The sequence below is a fragment of the Bombina bombina genome, chromosome 2 (genome assembly GCF_027579735.1).
Source record: "Bombina bombina isolate aBomBom1 chromosome 2, aBomBom1.pri, whole genome shotgun sequence".
NCBI lineage: Eukaryota > Metazoa > Chordata > Amphibia > Anura > Bombinatoridae > Bombina > Bombina bombina.
The window spans coordinates 234950193-234968306 of record NC_069500.1 but is presented as its reverse complement, the minus strand read 5'-3'; the positions used below and the strand labels follow the sequence as shown (position 1 = coordinate 234968306).

The window sequence follows — 18114 nt, the reverse complement described above, 5'->3', positions numbered from 1 at the left end:
ATAAGAACTCTATGTGTTTGCTTCAGGTAGGTCAGATCTGATGACATGACTAAGAACCTATTGTAGGTTTGAAACATTGTTTTTTTCTGATGGACCCTGCTTGAGGAAATAAAGGTCTTTTATTACTTGTTTGCAGGCTGGAATTTTTTTTAATTATTTCAGTGTTACTGGACCTGGCTAGTCCCCTTTCTGTGCCCGATTTTGGAGAGCAGGCTGTCTTCTGTCTGTGGATTCTAAAAAGAGTATATGCCCTGTTTAGGAGGCTGTATTCAAGTATTTTGACAGGAGAGGGAAAAATAATTTTTTTCTCTCCTTTTATCTTCTCTCCATCTTCATTCCTGTCTGTTACCCGTCCCCTCCTCTCCACTATCCTCTGGTCACCTTTCTCCCCTCTCCTTTATCCTCCACTCTCTCCTATCTCCCTCTCTGTCCTTCTACCTATATCTCTCTTCTAATTTGCCTTTTTTTCTTTCTCTTCTTTCTCCAGTCTCTCTCCACTATCTTGTTACTCTTATCTTTCTCCTCTCTCACTAGTTAGTCTACTCTCTCTCTTCTGGTCTATCTCTCATATTTACTCCCCATCTATTTCTACTCTTTCTCTCCACCTCTCTCTTCCCTCTCTCTCCACTATCTTTCTTGTGGCTTTTCTTTAGCTCTCCGCCCTCACTCTATCCTCCCTCTTCCACTATTCCACATTTCCTCTTCTCTCTTTGCCTTTCCCTTCTCTCTTCCTCTCTCACTCCTATTATGTCTCTCAATTCTCTCTTGTTTAGCTGTCTCCTTCATTATCTCCACTCTCTCTTTTACTTGTTTTTCTTTGACCCTTTTGTTTCCCTCCCTCATTTCTCTCTGCTCCTTTTCTCTATTGTCTATTTCCCTTTACTCTCTTTTTTTCTCTCCTCTCGTTATTATTGAGGAATTAGGCAACAAGATGTGAAAGTCCTCTACACAACCAAGTATACAATACAATAGCCACCTTTGCATATTTCCCACCAAACAGTTATGCAGTTATTTGTTTCTCTTGACCCCATGTTATTAAAGCAGTACTGGTTGTTGCAGTGTTTACTGGAACCAGTAAGTAACATAATCTAGTGACTGCGGGTCTAGGAGATCTGCTATAGGTCTATAGCTGACAGATCGACTGTGAAGCTAGAGCCTAATTTGAGATCAGATGGCTAAAAGAGGGACTGCATAGATACTTGCTTCATGTGCGTTTGTGGTTGATAGAGGGAATGCAGGGTAAGATGTCTGATCTGAGGTTTGATTATGTTATAGGAGAGACAGGTGAACAGCAGAGCCAGGGGTCTGAAATTTTTCCCTGTTTTTGATTGTTGCACAACCTGGTCTGCAGTGTCATTGTTGCCCCCTGGGCCAAAATCTGCCAGTCCACCTGGTGCTCAGCCTTTGCTACTAATAAGACTATTTGTACTTTATCTTCTGGGCTAATGGAACCCCTGGCTATAGCCTTTCACCCATAGTCATGAATTTTTATGGCTTTTGTGGTTCATTTGCCTTCTACAGTTCTTTTACCACCATTTATGTTATTGTGGTTAATTTCTTACATACAGGTTGTGAGAGTCCACAATCCATTACTCCTGTGAATTACTCTTACCTGCCACTAGGTGAAGGCAAATATTCCCAAACCTCAAGAGCTCTATAAAAAACCCTCTCACCTCTCTGGAAACTCTGTTTTGTCTTTGCCTCCACTGGAGGAGGGTGAAGAATGAAGATGCGCATTTCATACTTCAGTGAGAGGGCTTATCAGATTGAGTTGAGGCCCATTTCCCCTCAGAGTCCAGTTGTTGATGGAGGTAGCCTTTTTGTAAATACTATATTTTCATTATTTGGCACTCTATAAGCCTTTTTTCCTGATGATCAAGGGTCTATTCTGATCATATATCTTAATCATCCTCTTTTTTTTAATTTACAGTTGAAGATATTCATTCACTTTTACAGGAAATTTTGCTTACTTTAGATGTTAAGGATCTTAAAGTAGATGGGGATAAATCTGTTAATCATTTAAATACGGCTAGATTTAGAGTTTTGTCGGTAAAGACCCGCGTAGCTAACGCCGGCTTTTTTCTGGCCGCACCATAAAAATAACTCTGGTATTGAGAGTCCACATAAAGGCTGCGTTAGGCTCCAAAAAAGGAGCGTAGAGCATTTTTAACGCAGCTTCAACTCTCGATACCAGAGTTGCTTACGCAAGCGGCCAGCCTCAAAAACGTGCTCGTGCACGATTCCCCCATAGAAAACAATGGGGCTGTTTGAGCTGAAAAAAAACCTAACACCTGCAAAAAAGCCGCGTTCAGCTCCTAACGCAGCCCCATTGTTTGCTATGCGGAAACACTTCCTACGTCTGCACCTAACACTCTAACATGTACCCCGAGTCTAAACACCCCTAACCTTACACTTATTAACCCCTAATCTGCCGCCCCCGCTATCGCTGACCCCTGCATATTATTATTAACCCCTAATCTGCCGCTCCGTAAACCGCCGCTACTTACATTATCCCTATGTACCCCTAATCTGCTGCCCTAACATCGCTGACCCCTATATTATATTTATTAACCCCTAATCTGCCCCCCACAATGTCGCCTCCACCTGCCTACACTTATTAACCCCTAATCTGCCGAGCGGACCTGAGCGCTACTATAATAAAGTTATTAACCCCTATTCCGCCTCACTAACCCTATAATAAATAGTATTAACCCCTAATCTGCCCTCCCTAACATTGCCGACACCTAACTTCAATTATTAACCCCTAATCTGCCGACTGGAGCTCACCGCTATTCTAATAAATGTATTAACCCCTAAAGCTAAGTCTAACCCTAACACTAACACCCCCCTAAATTAAATATAATTTTAATCTAACGAAATTAATTAACTCTTATTAAATAAATTATTCCTATTTAAAGCTAAATACTTACCTGTAAAATAAATCCTAATATAGCTACAATATAAATTATAATTACATTGTAGCTATTTTAGGATTAATATTTATTTTACAGGCAACTTTGTAATTATTTTAACCATGTACAATAGCTATTAAATAGTTAAGAACTATTTAATAGTTACCTAGTTAAAATAATTACAACATTACCTGTAAAATAAATCCTAACCTAATTACCTACAATTAAACCTAACACTATTCTATCATTAAATTAATTAAATAAAATACCTACAATTACCTACAATTAAACCTAACACTACACTATCAATAAATTAATTAAATACAATATCTACAAATAACTACAATGAAATAAACTAACTAAAGCACAAAAAATAAAAAAGAACTAAGTTACAAAAAATAAAAAAATATCTACAAACATAAGAAAAATATTACAACAATTTTAAACTAATTACACCTACTCTAAGCCCCCTAATAAAACAACAAAGCCCCCCAAAATAAAAAATGCCCAACCTCTAAATTACTAAAGTTAAAAGCTCTTTTACCTTACCAGCCCTGAACAGGGCCCTTTGCGGGGCATGCCCCAAGAAGTTCAGCTCTTTTGCCTGTAAAAAAAACATACAATACCCCCCCCAACATTACAACCCACCACCCACATACCCCTAATCTAACCCAAACCCCCCTTAAATAAACCTAACACTAAGCCCCTGAAGATCTTCCTACCTTATCTTCACCATACCAGGTTCACCGATCCGTCCTGAAGAGCTCCTCCGATGTCCTGATCCAAGCCCAAGCGGGGGGCTGAAGATGTCCATGATCCGGTAGAAGTCTTCATCCAAGCAGGGCAGAAGAGGTCTTCCATCCGATTGAAGTCTTCATCCAAGCGGGGCAGAAGAGGTCTTCCATCCGATTGAAGTCTTCATCCAGGCGGCATCTTCTATCGACATCCATCTGGAGCGGAGCGGCAGCATCCTGAAGACCTCCGACACGGAACATCCATCCTGGCTGACGACTGAACGATGAATGACGGTTCCTTTAAATGACGTCATCCAAGATGGCGTCCCTCGAATTCCGATTGGCTGATAGGATTCTATCAGCCAATCGGAATTAAGGTAGGAATATTGGCTGATGGAATCAGAATCAAGTTCAATCCGATTGGCTGATCCAATCAGCCAATCAGATTGAGCTTGCATTCTATTGGCTGTTCCGATCATGTCTATTCCACAAGCAGGCTCAAATGCTCATACCTTACCCTTCTCCACATGAAGTTTATATAGGCCCCTCTCTCCTTTCCTCTCCATACCTTAGCTCTCACAAACTACTCTCTATTTTAAAATCTATGTCCCTAAACTGCACCACCTCACAGAAATGTCCCCACTGCTATAAATCTCAATCTCACCTACTCTTACTTTCCATCTTGATGCTATTAGCATCAGGTGACATCTCTCCAAATCCTGGGACCACCCTCATTCCCACCACTACCCAATCTCGCACTCCATATAGAAACTTTAATAAAAGCAACACACATAAACTCATTTCCATCCAATGCATCCCACACGCATACACTCCTTTCACCTGCGCACTATGGAACTCTCGCTCTGTCTGCAACAAACTTACAGCAATTCATGACCTGTTTATATCAAATGCTTTCACCATTTTAGCAATTACAGAAACCTGGCTATCTCCTGCTGACACTGTTTCCATTGCTGCTCTCACACACGGTGGTCTTCACTTTAGCCATGCCCCTAGGCAAGGTGAGAAACGTGGCGGCGGTGTTGGCATCCTGCTCTCCCCCTCCTGCACTTATCAATACCTACCTCCAATCCCATCTCTTTCCTTCTCCTCCTTTGAAGTCCACTGTATTTGTCTGTTCTCCCCCCTATCCCTAAAAGTGGCAGTCATCTATCGCCCTCCTGGACCAACCTCCCAATTCTTTGACAACTTCGCTGCCTGGCTTCCTCACTTTCTCTCTTCAAATATACCAACCCTAATTCTTGGGGACTTCAACATTCCCATTGACAACCCATCTGCCCCTGCTGCCTCTAAACTTCTTTCACTCACATCCTCCTTCGGTCTCTCACAATCCACCCCATTCCCGACTCACCGTGATGGACACTCCATCGACCTGGTATTTTCCTACCTCTGCTCTATATCTGACACCACCTGTCACCCTTTTCCCATTTCAGACCATCACTTGGTCACCTATAATATTAATGCAACAGCTAAACCCACTTCTCCATCCCGCCCCCGCACCTGTAGAAATACACATGCTGTGGATCCGCTCCAATTTTCAAAAATCATTCAAAATCTCCTCCCTCACACCTCCACTATAACCTGCCCTGATCTCGCTACAGCCCACTATAACAAAACTCTCTCCTCTGCATTAGACACACTTGCCCCTCCCCAGCTGCGCAAAACACCATGCCGTCAGTTACAGCCCTGGCATGCTCAGCAAACACGCTATTTGCAAAAATGCTCCCGTACTGCTGAGCGTGTCTGGAGGAAAACTCACTCTGAACCTGATTTCATACACTATAAGTGTATTCTTCGTTCATACACTTCCACCCTTCACTTAACCAGACATACTTACTTCTCTTCTCTCATATCTACTCTTTCCTCAAATCCTAAACGACTCTTCTCCACCTTTAACTCTCTCCTCTACCCACCTGCTCCACCACCCCCGCCTGTCTTTAGTGCTCAAGACCTGGCTGACTACTTTTTAAACAAAACACATACTATCCGAAGCAACATCCCAACACCAACCTGCAATACTCCAACAACAGGCCCAATTACTCCCTCTGCCACCCTCTGTAACTTCCATCCAACCACTGAGAATGAAGTTTCTTCCTTACTATCTTCCTCACGCCTCACTACCTGCCCACTCGACCCTATCCCTTCCCATCTAATTCCCTCCCTATCTTCCACCCTCACTCCTGCTCTTACCCACATCTTCAACCTATCTCTCTCTACCGGCTCATTCCCATCTTCTTTCAAACACGCAAAAGTCACTCCCATACTCAAAAAACCCTCCCTCAACCCTAATTCTCCTGAAAGCTACCGCCCCATATCACTGCTTCCACTAACATCAAAACTCCTTGAAAAATTAGTTTACAATCGCCTAACCCACTTCCTGTCCACCAACTCCTTGCTTGACCCACTGCAATCCGGATTCCGCCCAAAACACTCAACTGAGACTGCCCTTACCAAGGTCACAAACGATCTTCTCTCTGCTAAAAATATTGGCCACTACTCTATACTCATCTTACTTGACCTCTCAGCTGCCTTCGACACAGTTGACCACCCCCTCCTCCTACAGACCCTTAGCTCTTTTGGCCTCTGTGACACTGCTCTTTCCTGGATTCACTCCTATCTTTCTCACAGGTCTTTTTCTGTGTCACTTGCCGGCGACTCCTCCTCTCCTATGCCTCTGTCTGTTGGAGTACCTCAAGGATCTGTTCTGGGTCCTCTACTCTTCTCAATCTATACTTCTTCGCTAGGTAAACTTATCAACAGTTATGGTTTCAAATATCACCTCTATGCTGATGACACCCAGATCTACCTTTCCACCCCTGCTCTCTCTCCCTCTGTCCTCTCTCATGTTAACAACTGCTTATCTGGTATTTCTTCCTGGATGGCCTCTCACCACCTAAAGATTAACATGTCCAAGACTGAGCTCCTTCTTATCCCCCCCTCAAGCTCTATGCCAACTTCTGACTTCTCTATCCCTGTTGACGGCATCACCATTTCCCCATCGCCCCAAGTCCGCTGCCTCGAAGTCACACTTGACTCAAACTTATCCTTCATCCCCCATATCCAATTGCTTTCTACATCCTGCCGCAATCATCTACGCAATATTTCTAAAATTCTCCCTTTTCTGAGCGCTGACACCACAAAGCAAATAATCCACTCCCTTGTTATCTCCCGACTTGACTACTGCAACAACCTACTCGCTAGCCTTCTTCTTTCCCGCCTCTCCCCCCTTCAATCCATCCTAAATGCCTCTGCCAGGCTGATCCACCTTTCCCGTCGAACTGTATCTGCTGCACCTCTCTGTGAGTCCCTTCATTGGCTCCCCATTCACAGCAGAATTAAATTCAAAATTCTCACCCTTACATACAAAACTCTTACCAACGCCGCTCCCCTCTACCTATCCTCTCTAATACACAAGTATACTCCAGCCCGTCCACTAAGATCCAACAATGACCTGCTCCTTGCATCCGCAACTATCACCTCCTCTCATGCTAGACTGCAGGACTTCTGTCGTGCAGCACCTACCCTCTGGAACACTCTCCCTCATGCTGTCAGGCTTTGCCCTAATCTTTCTTCCTTTAAATGCTCCCTGAAGAATTTTCTGTTCAGGGAAGCCTACCACCCAACTCAATAATAAATTAATTTCACTTACCTAATATTTCCCTCATCTAACTCTGTATTAACATCCTTCTCAATCTTGCAGTCCTCACCTCCTGTTTCCCAACCTCCTACCCTTCTAGATTGTAAGTTCCCACGGGAATAGGGCCCTCAATCCCTCCTGTATGTGTTTGTAAATTTTGTCCTGTATCTTACAAGTCTTGTATTGTTTTATTTAAATGAATTGTATCCATGGACAGCGCTGCGGAATATGTTGGCGCTTAATAAATAAAGTAGAATAATAATGGGAGGGCTTTTCAGCAAGCAGGATATCTTTTCAGACCAACCGTTTCTATGGCTGATGCAGAAGGTATTTGGGGGCGCACAGAATAACAATAAAGTCTATAATGATATTCTAATTCACAAAGGTGAGAGTCACAAATTAAGAACTAATGACCAAATAGTTCTTATGAACAGTTCATATGTTCCACCAAGGTCGCTCTCTTAGGGTTAAAAGATTCTGCTTCCACTCTAAAATACAGAAAGAAAGAAACAGAAGGTGGCTCCTAGTGCAATAATGTAATATTCAGCTCCAAACAATTTCAGTGCATAAAGATATGTACTTACAAAGCCGGCAGCACTCAGTTGTGCTGATTCACACAGTCTGAGAACTTTCAGCTCACTAACTCCATGTAGGGATAATCACCCAAAGTAGCTGCTGGTACAGGTGGGGATAATCACCAACAGTGACTACGAGTTCAAGGTACACAGGATACACAGGAATCAGTTGTGCCTCTGATTAAAAACTTTTATTAAAAATTAAAAACACATTTTAAGGGAACAACAAATTTGCCCTCTGTGATATAACAAAACTGCAATGCGTTTCTCAGCTATAAGTGCTGAATATTAGAGTCTTTCTGGGCAGTTTTCTGAGGAATCTGCAATTAACATTTTTTTTAAACATTTTGGAGTTGCTTAAATTTGTGATGCTGTTTTTGACATCATTAAGATTAATGCTAAAAATGTGTATTTGGCAGTACATTCTAGAACAGCTTTATGGTTAAAATCTTGGTCTGCTGATATGAATTCTAAATCCAGGCTTTTATCTCTCTTTTCAGGGAAAGATGTTGTTTGGTTCTGGTTTGGATTCTATTGTCTCTACTGTGACTGGAGGTAAAGGAGCTTTTCTCCCTTAGGACAAGAAGTCCAAAGGTAAATGTAAAGCTCCTAATAATTTTTTTGTCCCTTTTGTCATAATAGGGCACATAAATCTGAATCGTCCACCCAGAAACAAGGTTTCTCTGGTTCTGTCTGCAAGCCAAGTTAGAACTTGAACAAGTCTAAGCAGTCCAAGAAATCTACTCCTTCACCCAAGTCTGCATGAATGTATGGCCCCCCGATCCAAAGGCTCTGGTAGGGGGCAGGTTGCGCCTTTTTAATTTAGCAGCACACCATCACACTATTGTTGTTCCTTGAACAACATGGTCGGATAGTACATTCCTCAGACAAAGGTTGTTTTTCTCTGGTTTCAGATAGATTCAGTTTCCATGAGACTTCCATTGACAGATCAAGGAAGGTTGAAGCTAATGTCCACTTTTCTAAACCTTCTGTCTTTTTTCCATCTGTGGCTCTTTGTATGGAAGTGTTAGGTCTCATGATTGCGGATTCGGATGCTATTCCTTTTGCTAATTTCCACATTAGACCTCTTCCGCTTTGTATGCTTAGGCAATGGTGCAGGGATCATACTATGCTATCTCACATCTAGATTTTAGAACAAGTCAGTCTCTGTCTTGGTGGCTGAGTCATCAGCTTATTTTGCAGGCGGCTTCTTTTGTTTGTCCTACTTGGTCTCTGATCACAACAGATGTAAATCTTTCAGGTTGGGGTTGTCTGAGGTTCTCAAAGACCACAAGGGTTTTGGTCTCCTCCAGGTTATCAATAAATGTTCTAGAACTCCGTATTTGTTAGAGCCCTTCATACTTGGCCTCTGTTGAAAAGGGAGTCTTTTCTCCATTTTCATACCGACAATGTTGCAGCAGTGGCCTATGTCAATCATCAGGGGTGAACTAACAGTTCGATAGCCATGAAGAAAGTATCCCAAATTCTTTCCTGGGCAGAAGTCAATTGCTATATAATTTCTGCTGTTTATATTACAGGAGTGGACAACAGGGAAGTGATTTTTCTCAGTCATTAGTCCATGCATCCAGGAGAATGGTCTCTCCAACTGGATGTTTTTAATCAGATAGTGGATCTTTTGGGCCTCCCAGAAATAGATCTGATGGCCTCTTGATTGAACAACAAACCTCCAGGTACTGTGTGAGGTCCCAGGATCCTTGAGCAGTGTTTGTGGAAGCTCTTGGGGCCCCATGCCCTTTTCAACTAGCCTTTGTTTTTCCTCATCTGGTTCTTCTTCCATGAGTGATTGGCAGAATCAGGCAAGAGGAGGCATCAGTAATTCTGATTGCTCTAGCTTGGTCTCGCAGAGTTTTGAATGCATATCTGGTTCAAATGGCCAGTTGTCCTTCTTGGCCACTTCCTCTGCATTCAGACCTTCTGTCTCAAGGTCCATTTTTCCATCCGAATCTCAGGTCTCTAAGCTTGATGGTGTAGTTAGTTCTTCAGATACTGATACAGGCCTCTAAGCCTATGACCAGGAAGATTTATCAGAAGGTCTGGAGACCCTCTTTTTTTTTTCTCAATGGATCATGGTTTTTCCTGGCATTCTTTTAAAATTCCTAGGATTTTGCTGTTTTTGCAGAATGGTTTAGATTAGTGTTTATCAGTCAGTTCTTTGAAGGGTCAGATTTCTGCTCTCAGTTTTGTTCCACAAGAAGATTGCTAATCTTCCTGACATTCATGTTTTTTCTGGCTTTGGCTAGAATTAAGCCTGTTATTAAACCAATTTCTCCTTCTCGGAATTTAAGTTTTGTGTTGAAAGATTTGCAGACTCATCCTTTTGAACTAATGCATAAGGTGGATATTAAGCTTGTTTCTTGGAAGTTTTTTTTTTCTTTTGGCTATACATTCTGCAAGAAGAGTCTATGAGTTATCTGCTCTTTCATGTGATCCTCCTTATGTCTTTTTTCTTCAGGATATAATTGCACCATATTAACAGTGCAAGTCCCTCAGTGTGGTCACTTACAAGAATAGGCCTCACCTCTGAGATGCAGGTTATATGTGCTCTACTAATGATTCATGTTCTTCTGTAGTTTTTCATCAGAGAAATTAGCTGCCTTAGAGGCCTCTCATGTTATTTAGGTCTTCTTTTACTTCTGCAGAGTACTGCTAAAGATACATGGAAGTCGAAATTAGTTTTGTGATTCAGAAAGACCATGCAATTTTATCCAAAAAAGGCTCAGTAACATGCACGTGTTGTGAACACTACATGTTTGTAACACTGCTGCTATGTAGTGCTCAAAACACGTGCACCTTCCTCAGCCTACCCATGCATTCTGTCTAGAACGGAGAAAAACTTGTAATGATAGCACACTCACATTATCAATGTACAGATTTTTTTATTTAGTCAATGGTGAATTTAGTTTTTGTGATGCTCTAGGCACTGAGAAATCTGCTGACCCTCTGCTCTCTTACCCCAAAAATGTTAGCTATTATTTGCCTCATATGTTTCTCACAAGCTGGTGCTAGTGACACACGGAGGGGTGATGCACCCCCCCCCCACTAGACCACTAGGAATCACTGATTTGTAATAAAATAAATAAATTCTTTAGGAGACCATAGGATTGGGAAGCCACTGTGACTCAAAATTTGCTAGTTGGCCTAGACCAAATTTGCTTTGTTCTCTTCTTTTAGTGATGGTGCAGCAATGCAGTATTGGGAGCTAACTGAATACATCAGGTCAGCCAATGACAAGAGCCACTAATTAGTAGCTAGCTCCCAGTAGTACATTGCTGCTCCTGAGTCTACATATGTATGCTTTTCAACAAAGGATACCAAGAGAATTAAGCAAATCGGATTATATACGTAAATTGAAAAATTGTTTAAAATGGCATGCTCTATCTGAATCATGAAAGAAAAAAATGGTTTAATGTCCCTTTAACCTTTATTAAAGGGACAGTCTAGTCCAAAATAAACTTTCATGAGAATGTTAGAGAATGTAATTTTAAACAATTTTCCAATTTACTTTTATCACCAATTTTGCTTTGTTCTCTTGGTATTCTTAGTTGAAAGCTAAACCTAGGAGGTTCGTATGCAAATTTCTAAGCCCTTGAAGGCCGCCTCTTCTCTAAGGTCATTTTGACAGTTTTTCACCACTAGAGGGTGTTAGTTCATGTGTTTCATATAGAAAACACTATGCTCACGCACGTGGAGTTCCAGTGAGCCAGCTCTGATTGGCTAAAATGGATGTCTATCAAAAGAACTGACATAAGGGGGCAGTTTGCAGAGGCTTAGATACAAGGTAATCACAGAGGTAAAAAGTGTATTTATATAACTGTGTTGGTTGTGCAAAACTGGGGAATAGGTAATAAAGGGATTATCTATCTTTTTAAACTATACAAATTCTGGTGTAGACTGTCCCTTTAAATAACTTATTAAAATAAGTATATTAAAGGAACAATTGACAAAAATTGCTTATGCATATTAAAGACCACTATTTAAAAAAAAAAAAAAAAGACTTTAAAGTGATGGTAAACTCTGCAGCACAAAGTCACATATACTGTAAGCTACTGTGCTAACTGGCATATCGATCTGCTTTTAGCATTAAAAAGTCCAATCTACCTGTAATAATTAAGGTTTTTGACCGCTCCGTTAACTGCTGTAATGCAGCCTCTGTCACAGAATTTATCTTGCAGTCAGAGTTACAGTTCTTCTTGCAGTAAGAGTTACAGTTCTTCTTGCAGTCAGAGTTACAGTTCTTCTTGCAGTCAGAGTTACAAGCACGGGATCATGCTGTCTACACTTTACATGGGGCACATGGTGAGGCTCTGATTGGCTAAAACAACTGCCAGTCAAGGAAGCCAAAGAGAAATTCTGTGACAGAGGCTGCATTACAGCAGTTAAACCTTATTTATTACAGGTAGATTGAACTTTTTAATGCTTAAAGCAGATTGATATGCCAGTTAGCACAAGAGCTTTCAGTATAAGTGACTTTATGCTGCAGAGTTTACCATCACTTTAATTAACATTTTTGGCTGTTGATAATATTTAAAGAAAGCTTATGGCTTTGCTATGTACATGACTTTTGCTTCCTGATTTCCAGCAACATAAGTACAGTGCATTCAGAAACTATTCAGACCCCTTCATTTTTATTTCACATTTTGTTACGTTGCAGCCTTATGCACTCCATACCCCATAATAGAGCTTAACCAGAGTGACCATTGGGTTCTTGGTCTCCCCCGATTGCTCACTTTGGCCGGACGGCCAGCTCTAGGAAGAGTCCTCGTTGTTTCAACCTTCTCCCATTTAAGAAGCATGGAGGACACTGTGCTCTTGGGAACCTTCAATGCAGCCCAAATCTTTTTATTTTTTATTTATTTTTATTTTATTAATTGTTCCTTTATTAAAAATACCAAGTTAAAATATAAACCAATACAATCAACATCAGATAAGGATTATAAAACTTCTAGATAAGACACAGGAAAGAATCATAACTTGTTCTATCCAAAATACATACACCACAGTGTCATCTTCAAACTTATACATAATTATCTTCCCCTTAGACACATTTATAAAACCTTTTCTTTTCTTATCCTTTCCCTCATTTCTTCTCTTGCCCTTTTTCATTTTCTCTTCTTTCTTTTACCAAACAATTGTTTTCAAATATACTAATACATTGCATTATTCAACTTTCCTCCACACCCCAATTGATTTTTAATGGGCTTAAATCGTACCCATGTGATGATGTATGGTGTTATATATTCATATAAATCCCAACATTATTGGTTATAACAAAATTTGATTATTCTAATTCCAAAGCTTATCACCTTTCTTATCAAAGACCATCTCATATTCATATAGTACCATAGAATCACATACATATAAAGCTATTTTATCCCTAGTCTCTATCATAAAACATATTAATATCATCCTCTATTCAGGGTAAAGCAATGCAAAGCCCTCCTAATCATTATTTATATGATGAATTCTTTAATTTACAATGGACCATAGTTATCAAAGACCATGACTAAAAACTTTTATTCCCCCCATAGAATCCCTAATTACATCCACCTTATATCATGTTCCTGAATTACCTAATTCTGATGACACCTGAAGCACTGTATAAGGAGACAGTAGTGCAAGGATCTGTTTTTGAACATAATGCTCTAATGCATTAATAGTCTCCCCATTTTTTTTTTTAAATCCTTAAGTATTCTCTATCATATAATACATAAAATATTTCCGTATTCATTTGATCTAGGAGTGCTAAACCAAATTCCTGAATACTGACAACCAAGATTTAATTATACATTTTCTTGCCATAAAAATTATCATTGTCATAAGAGAAGCTTTCTCATATTTAATTTGTCTGTCAAGAGCATCTATAATATTTAAAAGGTTTAAATTGATCTTTACCTTTAATTCTTTTGAGGCCCAGAAGCTAATTTTTGCCCGGTATTGTTTAATTTTAAGAAAGTCCCAGAAGTAGCGTTTTAAAGGGATAGTAAACACCAAAAATAGATTTTTGTTTAAAAAGATAGATAATCCCTTTATTTACCATTCCCAAGTTTTGCATAACCAACACTGTTATAGAAATATACTTTTTACCTCTATAATTACCTTATATGTAAGCTTCTGCAGACTGCCTCCTTATCTCAGATCTTTTGACAGACTTGCATATCAGGCAATTAGTGCTGACTCTTAAATAACTAAATGTGCGTGAGCATAGTGTTATCTATATAAAATACATGAACTAACGCCCTCTAGCTGTGAAAAACTGTCAAATGCAGAGATGGCCTTCAAGGGCTTAGAAATTAGCATATGATCCTACCTAGATTTAGCGTTCAACTAAGAAGAAGAGAACAAAGCAAATTTGATGATAAAAGTAAATTAGATGGTTGTTGAAAATTACAAGCCCTATCTGAATCATGAAAATTTAATTTGGACTTTACTATCCCTTTAAAACGGAGTAATGTAATTTACATTTAAGACATCTATTTTCGCAGTTCGACCACCTTGCTGCTTTCTTTGGGGTAACATAAAATCTGTGATTTTAATCTGGGACTCTCTAAGTATGACTCTTGTGTAATTGTCATAATATATTTAAGACTTCTTACAAACTCTATAGCATCCAATTGTATGGTGGCTTCCCGTTGCCACCTAACAACATTTTTTTCCGCTTATCCCATTTAACCTCGAGTCCAAAAGAACTTTATAAAGGGTAGAGTATGAGAATTTTCCTTTTCCGAATCCTTCTATCATTCCGTTCATGGTGTGAGTCTCCTAAATGGATGGAAAGCTTTTTATAATTCCCTTTATATATTGAGATATTTAAATATATGAATATAGGTGTGATTTGGGAATATAAAATATATACCGAAGTTCTAGAAATGGTCGCATCGACTTATTCAAAGGGTCTAACAAGTCTCCTATCTTGTAAATCCCAACTTTCTCCCATTCCTTAAATGTATTTGACTCAAGGCCTGGTCTGCCAATGGGGTACCCTCTAATTGGTAAATAAGCTGACCCCTTAATGGGAAAATTTAGCATTTTACCAATCTTGAACCATGCTTTCAATATTCCTTTATACATTCTAAAAATGTATTATTATTTTTTTAGCCAGATCTATGCCTCGGCACAACCCTGTCTCTGTGCTCTGCAGGCAATTTCTTTGAACTCCTGGCTTGGGTTTTGCTCTGATAAGCATTTCCAGCTGTGAGATATTTTATAGACAGGTGTGCACCATTGCAAATCATGTCCAATCAATTGAATTTGCCACAGGTGAGCTCCAAACAGATTGTAGAAACATCTCAAAGATGATCCAGAGAAATTGGATGCACCTAAGTTAAATTTCAAGTGTTATAGCAAAGGGTCTGAATACTTATGTCAATGTGATATTTCAGTTTATCTTTTTAATAAATGTCATAGCAAAGGGTCTGAATATTTATGCCAATATGGTATTTCAGTTTTTTTAATTTTTTTTTTTATAAATTTGCAAAAGTTATCAAAAGTCTGGGTTTTGCTTTTGTCGTTATGGGGTATGGGCTCCCTGAATCATGAGAAAAATTGGGTTTCATGTCCCTTAAATATTAATATTGGTATTGGTAATATTAGTATAAATATGTCTCCCACAACTATTGCGTCTAAAATAAAAAAATAACAGTTATGCTGATTTTTACAAAACAAAACAGAAATGTATGACAGTATGTGAGTATATGTAATATTTCCTTGTCTATTTTTGTGTATTTTTACATTCACAATTACGGTCCTCAAATAAAAGACGCCATAGGACGCCCAAGGATTGTTGCAGGATTTCTAGAAGAAAAAAAATTATTGTTAGCACACATAAAGTTGTAAATTGTTAGATGAAGTCAAACTCTCTGCTTAGTTTGACAGAAACATAAATGTAAATAGTTATTTTGCAACTTGTCATTACCATTCAGTAAATCACAACTTAAAATAATGTTATAATTTAATTTTCTTTGTTGTTTCTAGGATTTTGTGTAAAAATTAGAGTTTAGTCTGTTTCTGTTGATAAATCTATATATAAAAATATATATTGTGTTTAGACAGAATAAGCACAACTCAATTCTATGTCTTTTTCCCCCCAATCATACAGTTTGGCTTTAGCCTTTACAAAACATATTGGCTTAAACCGAATAATTATATTTAAACATTAAAAAGTGTAAATTCATCAATAAATATTCATTTAGAGACTGTTATACACAGCAGTTTTTAATAAACCATATGTACTACAAGTATGTACACACACACGAATACATATATATATTTCATACTCCATATGTATAGCAAGTACATACCTATATATGTGTGCATCAGTGCATCAATTTAAAAGGGAAAGGCAGATTGTGTTAACGTTTAAATTTGGTTGTTTTAGCATACGTTTACTGGCAGTTTGTGCATAAATAATCTGAATTTAAATAATGAATGCATTTTTTACTGTTCATAAGTTGATTACCTTTTCATTAATAGACACCTACTAGTAATTGAAGACTTTATAATTGTGTTTTTGAATGTGGAACTATTTTAGGATTTTAAAAGAATATATGGAACTCTGAGTCCTCCAAACAACCTTTAACTATTTATTGTTCCAATTCACTGTATTAAAAACCATAACCCTGTAGAACTACACAATTCTCCACTAACGACCAAAAAGTGCTATCTAAGGCTGTTAGCTGCAGCTCTATATTGCCAGCAACATCAGGTTGCCATGAAGAACGTTTTTTGATTTGATACATATATGAGTTCTGAACATACAGTCCCATAAAATAAAAAATAAAAAATCCCTGTTGGGGTATAGAGTTAATACAGTACGAGTCAGCTGTTAAAAATGTAGTGATTTTCACCTGCTTAAAGGGACCGTGTACTGTAAAATAGTTTTTCCCTTAAAGGGACAGTCAAGTCAAAATAAAACTTTCATTATTCAGTTAGGGCATGCAATTTTAAACAATTTTCTAATTTACTTTTATCATCAAATTTGCTTTGTTCTCTTGATATTCATTGTTGAAAGCTAAACCTAGGTAGGCACCTATGCTAATTTCTAAGCCTTGAAGGCCGCCTTTTATCTCAGTGTGTCTTGACAGATTTTCACAGACACTGCTAATTTATGTGTGTCATATAGGTATCATTGTGCTCACTCACGTGGAGTTATTTATGAGTCAGCACTGATTGGCTAAAATGCAAGTTCATCAAAAGAACTGAGATAAGGGGCAGTCTGCAGAGGCTTAGATAGAAGGCAATCACAGAGGTAAAACTTATATTAATATAACAGTTTTGGTTATGCAAAACTGGGGAATGGGTAATAAAGGGATTATCTATCTTTTTAAACAACAAAAATGTTGGTGTAGACTGTCCCTTTTAATGTGTTTCCAGTGAGCTTGTTATACCAGCTGCAGAGTATAAAATATATTAGAAATGTATTTAAGTTTATTTATGTTATATGAAATAGCTATTTTTGTTCTTTGAAACCACAACCCTCACAATGGATTGAGCTTGCAGGGAAGTCAGATCTCCTTATTTTGTAACTTTCTGTACACATACTTTTTTATATTGTCCCTGTCTGTATACCAAAGCTTGATACTTAGAACAACTGAAAATGAGCATTTTATTGCTTAGCTCACCTACCTCAAACAGGGAGTGTCATTTTGTTTGTTGACTATATTTACACAGCTTTTCAATAGCCTATGCTTAATTATAGAAACTTTCAAAATAGGCAGGGATACCATAGGCAAAATTAGATATTGCAAATTCTGATATAAAGGTAAAGGGAGCTATTTGTAAACAATTTAATACAATCACACAGGTAAAATGGCTCATTGGAAACAAATTAAAGAGAAAAAAACTTTAGGGTAAACTGTCCCTTTAACAAAAAGCTCATAGTCTTGTCCTACCCAGCTCACCAGCTCTCCTTTTTGTCTTTCTTCTTCCTCTGCAGGAACAGAGCGGCATGAGCTGACATCTTGGAAGAGTTTCCAGTCTATCTTTAGGTTCTTCACCGAAGCCCTAGAAGCCAAGAACAGCAAAAGCAAGCCAGCATCTAGCAGGCGCTCCAGCAGAATAAAGCACGAGGAGCTTTAAGAGGGGGCTATGAAGCAAGCCCTCCCAGGCTCTCCCCATGCCTGGTTTTTAAGTCTCTCCATCCCTCATTAGATTGTTTTCTTCCTAGAGCACAGGGTCATGATGTATACATTTAAATAGCGTTTTGCATTATTTCTAGATGA

At 38.9% G+C, this 18114-nt stretch overlaps 1 protein-coding gene across 1 annotated transcript in view; it reads left to right on the top strand.

The window, feature by feature from the left end:
- Positions 1 to 18114, top strand: part of FAM172A (family with sequence similarity 172 member A) — a 1196638-nt gene that overhangs the window by 1176264 nt on the left and 2260 nt on the right. Inside the window, exon 11 of the mRNA XM_053701490.1 lies at positions 17829 to 18114. This exon is cut by the window's right edge and continues 2260 nt beyond it. Within this exon, the coding sequence (XP_053557465.1) occupies positions 17829 to 17971 (143 nt within the window). The 3' untranslated portion in view covers positions 17972 to 18114. The remainder of the gene's footprint in view (positions 1 to 17828) is intronic.